This window comes from Lasioglossum baleicum, chromosome 15, assembly GCF_051020765.1.
Source record: "Lasioglossum baleicum chromosome 15, iyLasBale1, whole genome shotgun sequence".
NCBI classification, from domain to species: Eukaryota; Metazoa; Arthropoda; class Insecta; order Hymenoptera; family Halictidae; genus Lasioglossum; species Lasioglossum baleicum.
The window spans coordinates 6,988,324-7,000,582 of record NC_134943.1 but is presented as its reverse complement, the minus strand read 5'-3'; the positions used below and the strand labels follow the sequence as shown (position 1 = coordinate 7,000,582).

Sequence of the window (12,259 nt, the reverse complement as noted above, 5' to 3'; positions counted from 1 at the left end):
CATGTAAGCGAAACGAGGGCGAGACCTCGACAGAGTCCAGAGAAAACCTCCCCGGCCCCCTGCCCCTCGTCCCTGTCCTCGTTCTCTCTCCTTCTGTCTTCGCACGCAACGCGCGTCTCACGTGTTTCTTCTCTTTTGCACGCGACCGGAGATCGGTCTCTCGCTTCGAGAGCGTGTCTCTCGAATTACACTCGGTTACCGATCTCCCCAAACACCCTGCGCGTCTCGCCTCCTCGATCCACAAGAGACGCCACGTAATTTGCCAATCGAGGGAACACGTGTTCCGAACACGGACCCGACCCCCTCTCGGTTTCCCAGCAGAAACCCGAAATCTCTGCGATCCACAAGAAAAAGAAAAATCAACCGCACACGGTCTGGTTTGCGTAATGCGGAGGACAACGACGAAGATATTCGATGGCGAAATCGGCCGGTTCGGGGACCGGTGAAACGCGGAAATGCGTGCGGTTCTGCGACCGAGGTCGACGACCCGGCCGCGACAGGGTCGTGGACTGATTAGACGAGTAGACGACGACAACGACTGCGCCCACGGGGACTAGATACGCCCGCGATGCACCGTTGCACCGCTGCACCGAGGGGACCCGTGATCTGGGGCATTTCGGAACGTCCCTGCGTGTGCTTCGTGACATGGATCAAACGATATCAAACTTTTCACATTTTTCTCCGTCACGTTTGTTGAAGCATTTGTCTGATTCTTTCACCGAATAGTCCACGATGTTCATACGGATGTATGCGAAAAGTGAGCGAGTACAATTTCACTAAACAGTCATTTCTTTCTTAAGCGTAACAGGAAGAAGCTCCGAAAATTGACTTCCAAATAATAACCCCAAAAGAATATTATTGTCATTATAAAACGATGGACATCTGTTCAGAACCTATGGAGCAATCCGCCGGTAGTATCTGAAATCCCTGTGACGTCTTTACCATCGCTACAACAGCATGAAATCGGTAGCCAGCATTGAGTGCTCCGAGCTATTACAGCTATCGATGTATCTCAGGTTACCTCTCCGAGAGAGCATAAATTTATTTAATCGAACATTATGTTGTAAATGTGAATGTTTAGTTTCAGTGACGGGGGACTGGTACAGTGTTATTAATAGCACAGCCCGAAGGGTATCGCCGTTAATGCGTTATCGAGCGATATTCATTCAGCAGCGTTATCTCCCGAGCGAGTTGGCAGTAACGAGCGAAAAACGAGAGGAATAAATTGCACGGAGGTCCGAGAAGAGGGACGAGTGGCTTTCGCTCGGTCTCCATCACTCTTTCTCATTCTCTCTTTCTCGCTGTTTCTCTGTTTCGATTGGTGGCCGATTACAGGTGCGTGCAACTGCGGACTGGGTTCGGCGACTATGACGCAACGGTAATTGCGTAAATCCTAGGCCGAAGTTGGGCCGCAGCTGTTCGTCGCCGCGCAATCTTCGCGGCGGATCTCGCGAGGAGCCTCGTAAATCACTGCTCGATTAAGGAGACCGTTTCGCAACCACCACCCACGGGCACGTCTAGAGCTCAGGACCATCTTGCTCCACCCCTGCTCGGAACGTCTGCCAATCTAATCTTTTTCACGTATTTTTACTCATAAGCGTTACCGGCACCCGAACACAACAGCTGAAATTCGTAACAAAATGCTCCTCGATATGACTGATAGATAGATTCAATTTTAGAATTGTGAATCAGTTATAGAAATGTAAATTATGTAATTTGCTTAGATTTGGTAATGTAAGACAGCGTATTGGGTTCAGGAGGCATCCACCCTCCCGTTGTGATGGATTATTTTTTCAAGCACCGAATGCGAGTATTTACCGAGACGTAAAGTCGACGGGGGAGCACGAAACAGCAAATTACAGTCGGAGAGAACATTCAGAGCGGTAATATGGTACAAGGACGACAACCACCCCCTGGGACGTGGCCCGGTATACGTTCACCGAACCTCTCAGTTTCTTTCGTTTCTCGCCGGGCGTACATATTGCACAACCAATAACCGGTCTGTGAATGATGATTTCGAGGCAGATGCTCCGGAAGATTTCGCAAGATTCGCCCGAAAAACCTCTCCCTATCGATTTCATTTTGTAACGTTCTTGACGTGAAAAATGGGGAACGATCTCAAACATGTCATTACAAATTGTTTTTCGAGAGAACAACAAGCCGAGAGGATCGAAAACAATTCCAGGGTCTGTATCGTAGAAGACCTGAGAGAATCTTGTATTCTCGTCTCGTACAAAGCTAGCGAGAGACAAGGAAAGAGAGAGGAGAAAAGATACGCTCGTCAAACGCGTCCTCTCGCGAGTCCTCCCTCTGCTTGTATCCCTCGGCTTTATTGTCAGGTATAAATCCGAGGGGGCGGCGAAATTACGATTATAGCTAATCCATAAAGGCGGCTGGGTGCACGCTTCTTTCCGTGGAAAGGACAACGGCCCCTTCCGGTCGATAAATCGGCGACAATGAGACAGATCTGCGAGCAGCCGAGAAGCTTGTCGGCAGAAAAGCGACGCGGGGGCAGAAAACGGACTTACTTCGCGAGGTAACGAGCCCTCGGTTGAACCATGTATGGCTTTGTATGTGTGCGTGAGGGAGAGAGAGGAAGAGAGAGAGAGAGACCGAGCAAGGATACTGTTGCCTCGTGAAAAGCGGCTCGAGACTACGCTTGGAAAAAGTGCACCGGCCATTCTTGTTCTTACGCAGGGATCGCGCGTGTTTACTCGTTCCCCCTCATCTCTCCTCTTTCTTCTCTTCCTTCGGTGCGTCGGGAGACCACGCTTCACCTCTCTTAATTAGTCCTGGTCGGCGCGGGCTTACCTGGAACAGAAAAGAACGCGAAGGTTAGACTTTGCTGGCTTAATGGCCGCTCTGCTGACGCAGATTTGACGCAGAAAATGTATTTTAGGGGAGTTTGCGTGGGGAGTCCGGCATAAGCCTCGGAGAGTCGCTTTTCGAGCCAAGATGGTGTATTATGGGCCCGTAAGAACGTAAGAGTGTCCATATGTTAGTCGAAATTTATTGAAGTTATTAAAGATAGCGGAAAACTGTATTTAGTTTCTATTTCTTGCAACCATTGCAGAAACCTCGGTGTGTTTCAACTCTGTTTCAATGAATTTCTGTTCTCGGTCCCGTTCCCGATAGTTTTCTTTGAAAGACGGGACAAGGCGGAAGCCATCGAATCACCATAAACCACAGAGACGTCGGATCGCACGGTGTTCGAAACTGGAATCCGCCAATCAAACTTTTGCGTACGTGTTGCAGCGTCTTTGTTCTCTCGGGAGGAAGAACAATCGGAGAAACGATCAGCGAAAATAATTCCGGATTCGAAGGAGGAAGTTCTCTCGAGTCGAAAGTTCCTCTTCGGGGGTGTTGCACCGGTTTCCAGGACAAAGGGTCCAGGAAAAAGCGAAACCCGGGGGTAACTGCTAAGACATTTGCTCGTTCGAGCGTAAGGGAAATATCTCTTAGGTTTCTCTCTGTGGGCAGTACCCGACGGCGGCAGCGGTAGCGGTGGCGGCTTCCTTTCGCTCGACTTGCTCTCTTCTACCCCCTAACTTTCTCGCTCTGTTCAAGGTCCGAGGGAGCCAAAGCACGTAATGAAAATGGTCCCTCCTCTCGGCCGTAATTCCGCGCAACCCCTGACCGCAACCGGTCTTATCTAAAAATGGCCCCGATGCGAGCAGTCCACCCCCGTAGCCACCCTCTCATTATGGCCCGGTAATAACCATCGTGCCTCATCCCACCCCCATCCGATACATCCTACGATTGTCATGTGTGTCTTATCAGATGGACCACCCTTTGTCCGTTCCACGCGATACCACCGCTCGTTTATTGCTCGCCGCCGGATTATTGGACCGTTTATGGAGAAACTCTGCTGGTAGTCCGCTGGACCGAGACGCCTACAGCTGCCGGAGAAATTATGAAAATAATTCCCGATCCTAATCGCGCATAACTACCTTCTGGGGAGCTCGAATAGATACACGGTAGTCCAGATCTATGAAATATAGAGGTCCGAACAAGAAGATAGGGATTAGCAGGATCTTCTTTGGGGTATCATAGGCTTTGGACCCTTGGCGCAAGATATTTCATCAAACTTGAATTGCACAAATCGAAAAAATGTCGGACTTTTATTTGCCGCAGAATGTGAACGGTTCGATTAATAGAAGGCTTCTTCAGGATCCTGGACCTTCGGCCCGGGAAGAGTATACTTTGATGAGACTCTTGCGGGAACCCAGCCGCTCCACGAAGCTGAACCGAAGTCATCTCCGGCCGGAGGATCGGAGGATTAATTAAAGTCCAGCGAGGTCCCCGGTTCAATTGTCCAGGACACGTCTGGCCAGCGGAAAAATCCTCGGCGGCACTCTCGGCGCACGAGCCGCGTTCAAATGACCCGGACACCTCGAGAGATCGATACCGGGTACAGGTAAGAGAGGAAAGCCTTCGTAACCCGATGTAACGCGAGAGCGAGACAGAGAGAGAGAGAACGAGAGCCCCATGCGGCATGAGGCGAACCTTTCATTACAGCTCCGTAATAACCGACGTCGCCGTCTATGTTCCAGGCATTGCCACGGATGTACGTGTCCAGCAAGATCCTGTTACCAGATAGAACATCGGTTGTTCGTACGGCGGATCCTGCCGGAGGAACGTGTCCTCGAAGGAACGTCGATAGGTCGACGAAGAGCGGCATACATTCGACGTTTATCACGGATCTCCGAGACCAATGAGACAATGCTCGGAAACACACGCCCGCTGTCCTACATGCGGCCTTTTTTTGACGTGGGGAAAATGCGTTACTCATACTTCGTCCCCCTACGGGGCGGCGGGAGGCGAGGTTATGCAGAACTCTGATACCCACTAACACCCCACGACTAGCCCTGTGATGATGTATAATACACCAGGATCTCTAATGTGTATTTCCGACGTCCAACAACCCCAACTTAAAACCATTTGACCACGTCTAAGCGCTCCCAAGTTACCAACAGCCTCGAAATCCAACACCGTTGATTGTCCCAGCAATCTATATCTAGAACCGTCCGCCTCGCCGCGCCGGTCCGTTTAATCCGAAGACCCTTCTCCAGAGGCAAAAGTCGATACCCTAATCGAATAGTCAATGGCCGAGTACCTGGCAGAGGAACCCGGGTAACTACCCGCGTACCAAGGTTCGCGACAAAGTTCTGGAAGCCCCCGGAACACCGCGATCCTAGGAAATCCTTCGTCTTTTATCACCGGGAGAGTGATGCACCGGCCCGGGAATGAATAGACTCCATTCGGTGAGTGCTCCCAGACGAGAGAGCTCTGACTCTAACTCTCTCTCTCTCTCTCTCTCTCGTTGCCTCTCCTATCACTAATCCTAGCCGGCACCCTAATTTTCCTTTACGACCGTTAACCACCTCGTCTTGCCGTTGTCCCAGCGCGTGAATCAAGCGTGTCGCGCTTTTCGCCTGGCAGTTAGACGACGAGGCTTAATGCCTAGCCTCTTATCAGCCAGCACCTTCGACCTCGGGGGAGAGCCTTTAGACCAGCATCCTGATGCTCGGCAGAGGCTTAGAGCTTCTGCATTCGGCGGAGTTTCTACTTTCATCGTTCCTGATTCCTGGCGACTTTGCTAATCGTTGGGTTGACGATGGTCTTGATAAAAAAGTTGACCGAGTTGGGTAGAAACTTCATCTTCACAAAGTGTCTCTGTCGAATCTGTACAATGTAGAATGTAGAATATTGATCAGTGCTAATACGAAGAGCCTTGTTTTCTTGTGTGTACCAGTTGGGCGCTTCAAAGCGGAGTCTCGTGAAGCCCAGTCAATAATTTATTCAATATCTCGAAGTTTTCGAACGGAGGAAACTCGATTCATGAGGTTGATCCAGCTACGAGGCTTGGAGCACTTCCAATTCCGCTGTCAATTAGCAGTTCTCCAAACATTCCGAGGAACAGAACACCATTGTCACAGAGTCCTGGCCCCTAAACCCCCCCGGGCACCTGCACCACAGTGGATTCCAAGGAGCTATACAGTAGGAACACGTTGGAACGACGGTAAATAGGTGGCAACGAAGCCAAAAAGCTGTGTTGTCTCGGGGAACACGCGAGGATTTCGGCTCCCTGGCACTTGTGGAACCTCCGAGGAGATCGAGGGTGGGATTAGAGGGGGCACAGAGGGTCCGTGTAATCCCGTAGCTACCAGTAATTAGCGATATTTGCATATCTACGTCGGCGAGAGCGCGCCGCGAACGAAGAAGCGATTTACATGCGAATGGGCTCCACTTCGTGTCTCGCGAACCTGACGCTACCGTAAATAAGAACTGTTTATGGACGCCTCGGAGGCTACGAGATCGTGAGCGGATTATAAAGCCGCCGCCAAAAATAGCCTTTCTTTCAAACGTCCCGTCCTCTTTTTCGTTCTTAAGAACGATCGATGGCACCGTTCCTCGTGGAACGCGGTGATCGAAAGGATCGACTTTAATTTCACTCTGTCTAAAATTTTGTGGATGTAGTTACAAAATAAAAGTCCGACATCGATATCTTTTTCAGCTTCGTGGTAAAAAGAAATCGTATAGTTAGTGTAGAATATTCACAAATAAATTTCATATTTATTATTGATCGATCAATATGCAGAAGACAATCCCAAGAAATTTCTCTCTGAAAATATCCCAGGAGGCATGAATAGACGAGGATGCAATGTTCGCCAGCAACATAAATAACGGGGCTTCAGGAAGAGGACCTGTTTGATTACGAAAGAGGCAAATTTAATCCTGTTTCGAGGCCTCGATTGGTCCCCGAGACGAATTCGATCCAGGAAAGTTTCTAGGCTACCCGTTCGCTCGCTTTGCATAATCGCGACATAATTTGCGGGGTTTATCGTTCGCCCGTGTCCTTAATGTCTCGGAAAGTTTCTGTCGGTGTGGGAGGGCGCGCCGACAATGCCTCGTTAGTCGCTAATGGCCCCGTGAAAGAACTAGGATTAAGAGTTGTAAACCATCTTGCAAATTACTCGCTTCCCTCGCCGGTGCTCGTTCAATCGAACGAGCACCGTGATGCTGGCGAGTATCGTCGGGATCCTTCGGCAGGACTCGGCGGACTTTATTCAGCTCTTCGCAGACTCCTAGCTAATTCTGAATATCGTCAACGAAACGACGAAAAGAAAAAAGCTGGACTAGTAAAACACCATACCTTTGTTACAAATACGAATAATATCCGCAGTTTATCAATACCCAATCTTTTAAATAACGAATCTGCGAATAGTCACGGCTGTATAGAACAAGGAAAAAATTAGATTTCACGGGTTGCCATTAGTGTCTACAAGTGAATTGCAGTGAAAGGGGTCGAACGCGTCTCGGTCGATCAGCGTTTTCTAGCGAATTAATTAGAAGCGTAATTGAAAACGGGTTTCGAGAGAAAAAGTGAATGCTGCTTGGCCTGGGTAAAGGACGAGATAGGAGCCAGGACACTCTCGAGAATCGTGGGGAAGGATCAGGCTCGGTTAATTTCCAGCGAAGAGGCGAGTCGAACGAACGAATGAACGAACCGAGTCCGTAAAGTTTCCCGCGGGGGAGGGCCACCACTAAAATTTTACTGGCAGACGCCCGCCCAATGAATTTGCATGGAAATTCGCAGCCGGCTCAAGACGTACGCGTCTGAGAATTAACTCGGTTACGTCTAATGAGCGGCGAACGCAACCACCCCCTGACTTCGAAAAGAGGAGCCGCGTTCGACGCGACCATAACCGACGAACCAGACTGTTCCTTACAAGTTGATGGTCTGAGAAACTCCTCAGTCCTTAGAAAATAATTTTGCATTTAACAGTAGAATTACGGAACGCGTTCCATGATTTTCCAATACGATTATTGAGATTGTAAAGATGCATCAATGAGGAATTATTCAACAAATTTATTTCGTTGAGTGTATCTTATTCAAAAATGGCGGAAACTTTATCTTCGTTATTTTTTTAAAGAAAGGTAGGTCCCAGGATCCAAAACTGCGGCAGAAATTTCAGCAGTTACCACCCCCGCGCGTTCCTTGTAGGACATTTCAGGGAAGGTAAACCGCGGCAAGGGTTTATGCGAGGCTCCCGGAGGATCCTGCCGATGTAGGGGGTTGGTGGAGGGTGTTAGGCGTGGGTGGAGTTTCATCGAGGCCAGGGTACGTTCGCATTGTCTCGGGTTTTACGAGGTGACGGAAACTGACGAGAGGACGAGAGAAACGATGACTAGCTGTGGCACGGGGGTTGGTACTTCGCAGCGGGTGGGTTGAAAAGGGGGTTTGCGGAGGGCTGGCTCCTTGGGAGGAGCAAGTTTACACCTACCTGCTAATTTTACGAGGTTAGTTAACTCCTGTAAGAAGCTTACGGGGGGCTGGTTCTCTACGCGGACTTGGTAATTTCATAATTTAAACGAGTTCCCCGGGCTCGGCTCGACGACGGTGTTATTCGACCAGGGCAAAAAACCTCTTTCTCTTCCTCTTTCCTGTTTCCCTGTCCGTCTGTTCCGCGGCTCCCCTTTCCCACCCCCGTGGCTGTTGTTTCTCCCGTGGAGCCCTTCAAACGCATCGGTGTACCAGATCTTTTGTGCGGCGTGTTTGAAATTTCGCGATCGCATCGGGAACACGCGCGCTTATGCACGCGGTTACGTAAAGCCCCGCGGAAAATAATGCTTGTTCGCTAGCTCCCGATGACGTGCCGCGGCAACGTGACACGCCCAGCGGTCGCTGCTCGTTTTGCAACACTGTTAAATACCCATTCTCCTTTTCGATAATTGAATTCCCGACGACGGCAACCGGTTCCGGAGCTGAGAATCGTCGCGGGACCGCCTCGCTTTCGCTGCCTTTGCTCTCACCCGCCTCTCTCTCTCTCTCTCTCTCGTTCATTTCTCTGACTACCTGACACCCCTGCCAGCCCCTGTAACAGGGTAACGGCGCCCGCTTTCGCGCGCGATAATGAAATTCGCGACATTTCGATTTACGCTCGTCGACACGTTCTTCACGATCTCCGTTCGGTGCGAGTGGTCGCGGAAAATTGACGTTTTACCTTTAACTGTCCATTCATTTTAATAACGCTTTTCTCGTTTATTCTTTCGTAGCATACTGATCAGTATAATGTAATAGACATACCCTGAAAATTTTAGACGGGAAAATGTGACGCCATTTCTCTTTCTTTATCCATGGTCCAGACATTACCACAGAGCTTTTGTCACCACAATTACGCAACAGAGCGAGACAATTTAATTTGACGTTCTGAAATTAGAAGCAGAGATGAAGTTATAATGTTTGCGGGACATAAACTGATTTTAATCCAACGCTGATTAGACTGCAATTTTGTGCGTATGTACCGGTGAAATTGTGTTTCACTCAAAGTTAGAATTGCGCTCGCGTCGTTGTCGCTTAATGAAAGCGTTGATCAAAGAAAGAGTTTCCTATTCGAGCAGTTCGCGTATAAAAATCTGCAGCTTGTTAATGTCAAAATGAAATCATCATAGAACGAGGATCACACTTTCGAATAAATGTGAAATGTGTCACAGTTCTCTGAGAGAAACGACAATATACGTATCCAGTTTGCGTAGCCAATTGTCAAAGAGAAAACCAGAGAGAATCCGCATTGTTTCTCGAAATCTTTTTGCCGGGATCGATCGAAGAATGGTTGGAGAACACGAGCGAGTAGAATCACGCGCGATATCGATTCCCGGGGAGTCTCGATGGTGTCGCGAAATTGGCTGGCCGAGTACGTGACTCAATTTCGCGCGATGATCGCGGGGATGGGAATCAGACGCGCATATTTAGAACAAACAGTCGCCGAACGAGCTGCAGATCTCTCCCTCGCGAGTTTTCCCTCTAGCCAGCACCACCGCCAGTACCACCCTCGCCCTTCCCCCCTCGTTTTTATTCTCGAGTCCCGCTTTGCATTTAAACACGTAGTTTGCTTAATTTATGCGAGGCTGGCTCGAAGGCTGGGGGTGAATGGGTGGTTGGAGCACGAGGGGGAAGGACGATTCAGCAGGTATGAATAGCTCCGGCAGCCGAGGAAACTTTGACGGAAGAGGGAACGTCTTGCGAGGCTGTTCTTTTCGAGAAACCGGAAGCCCGATGACGGCGCTAATTACGGATGCGAGGGTGGAATGAGCTCTCCGCGGATTCCATAGTGGCTGTTTTCTCGTGAACCAAAAAGAGGATTTGCACGTGGTCGTTTTAAATAAATAACTGTTTATTAAACTTAATTAACGTTGGGCTACTAGTTGAACAGAACCAGTATGCTGAAGTGGTTAGCTACTTTAAACGGACTATTGACTATACAATAGTTCTGAACACAACTGTTAAGGTGGTTATCGACGAATCGATGAGGAGTGTCTATTAAAACGCAACGATACTGCGATGAAATCGATAACTTATTGTTAATGATCCAAGTTGTAAGTGTAATTATAGCTCCGAGGACTTGCATCATGTTCTATGGCAGTGTCGTCTTTACGATTCCCAAAGAATTAAATTAGTAAATAAACTGCACAAAATTAAGTTTTTTCTACCATTAAAGGCGGATATTTTCTTTGCTGAACCTGATGTGAATATTTGCCTGCGAATATATCTTCCAGTTTTTAAACGACTGCAATCTACATCTCTAGATTATTAAGACTGTCATTGTACACTAACTGTAAGGCTAATGTATAATTGTTAAAGCTGAAATAAACCTATAATAGGTTTCAGTGGGCTCAATAAAAAAAAAGTCGATAACTTCCGAAAGTTCTCCGATAACGGCGAGATCTAATGAGCTCGGATATGTTCTACCAATATTTCGAAACGTTATGATTCTCTGCTCAGGGGTACACTCGCTTGTCAGCTCAGTGTTGCGGAATATGTTCGAGGGGATGGGCCTGGTTCGTCGGGAGTCATCCCCATTCGCTGATTGACTTGAGGGAGGAGGATCTTCCGTACAGTGGAGGTGGAGGAGGAAGAAGTCCCTACCTCAAGTCAATCGCGGAAACTTCGGGAAAATTTCGAATAATATGGGACCCCGGAGCAGCGCGACGAAAAGGCACAAGTGACCTGCACATGCGCTCATGGAGTTTTATGGCCCCTTGTCCCTGGCGGGCGGACGACCATCAGGCTCGGACCTCGGATCCGGGACCCTCCAGTACCTCGCGTACTTGAGAAGGCCCGACTTCGAGACAATTTAGAAATTGTAAATTTCCAAAGACTTGGAACCGAATATGCTTGCCACATGTTCAATGTCGACAAACAACGCGTTGATGACCCGAACCTGATGGCCCAAGGGGGGTGCGGATACGAGCCTCGGACCCTCACGGGCCTCGCGAACGACAATAGCGAGAGGGCCAGGCGTGACGTTTATGATCACAGAGTAATCAGGTGTTCGAATCTCTCTTCGAGACCCTTGCCGACGGTGTCTCGAGGATTAACCTTGAACGTCTTTACCCGATGGCTAATAGGCGCGAGAGCATTTATGGCCACATTGTGTGCAAGCGTTCGAATCCTCGAGACCTTCGCGAATGGCGGTGCACGAATCGAATAAAAACATAAAACGATTGCCACACGGTGTGGCAAATGCCTAACGTTAGATTTCTCGAAGAAATCGTGAAAATAAAAGCGCGATGTACAATGCCCGATCCTTTCGCGAAATCGAACAGTGGCCGTGCTGATTCTCATTAACGAATCAACTGGGTTGAAATCTGGAAAGTTGCTGGAAACGATGATGTAATCGTTCATTTCGCAAGAGAAAAATTCAGGCCAGATTTTTTTGTTAAACAATCTGGAAATTCGCAGAGGAGAAATAAACACGAATGGAATAAACGCAAGAACCGTTCACCCACAAATTCGCAGAGGACATAAATAGTAAATACATCGTATCAGAGACGCATAACGCGAAGGTGGAAGACTGTCAGGTTCCCAGAGGCCGAGGAACTACCAAATAAATAGGCAAACCGCAAGATCCCGCGGGACTCGTGTAATAAATGAATAGCGGATAGATTGCAAACATTCGCATAGCGAATCCGAACTGTCAGGAGCACTTGAGGACCGTTACACTAATGCGGGAATAATTACGCGAGGTTGATGGAGGCTCCGGTCGCGCCACGGGCAAATATGAAAATCCATTTCGAGGGAGGGCACTCGCCTAAGAGGGTCGGGAGACACGCGAAATTGACTTGTCTGCGTTTCGCAGAGCGGATCTGAACCTACTACCCGTATATTTGCTGTGCGCCCTTCCGGGGGGGGAGGGGGGGACGTGTTCACGGATGAAGAGGGAAAAGGGTGAAACCAACGGTCTTAGGGGTAATG

The 12,259-nt window shown here is 49.0% G+C and overlaps 1 protein-coding gene across 2 annotated transcripts in view; it reads right to left on the bottom strand.

The window, feature by feature from the left end:
- LOC143216224 (headcase protein-like) overlaps positions 1-12,259 on the bottom strand; it is a 207,044-nt gene that overhangs the window by 62,382 nt on the left and 132,403 nt on the right. Inside the window, exon 1 of one of the 2 annotated variants that reach the window (XM_076439090.1) lies at positions 2,529-2,811. The exons of the other annotated variant lie outside the window; for it this stretch is intronic. Coding sequence (XP_076295205.1) covers positions 2,529-2,681 — 153 coding nt within the window. The 5' untranslated portion in view covers positions 2,682-2,811. Of the gene's footprint in view, positions 1-2,528; positions 2,812-12,259 lie in introns of those variants that run through there. 2 annotated transcript variants of the gene reach the window in all.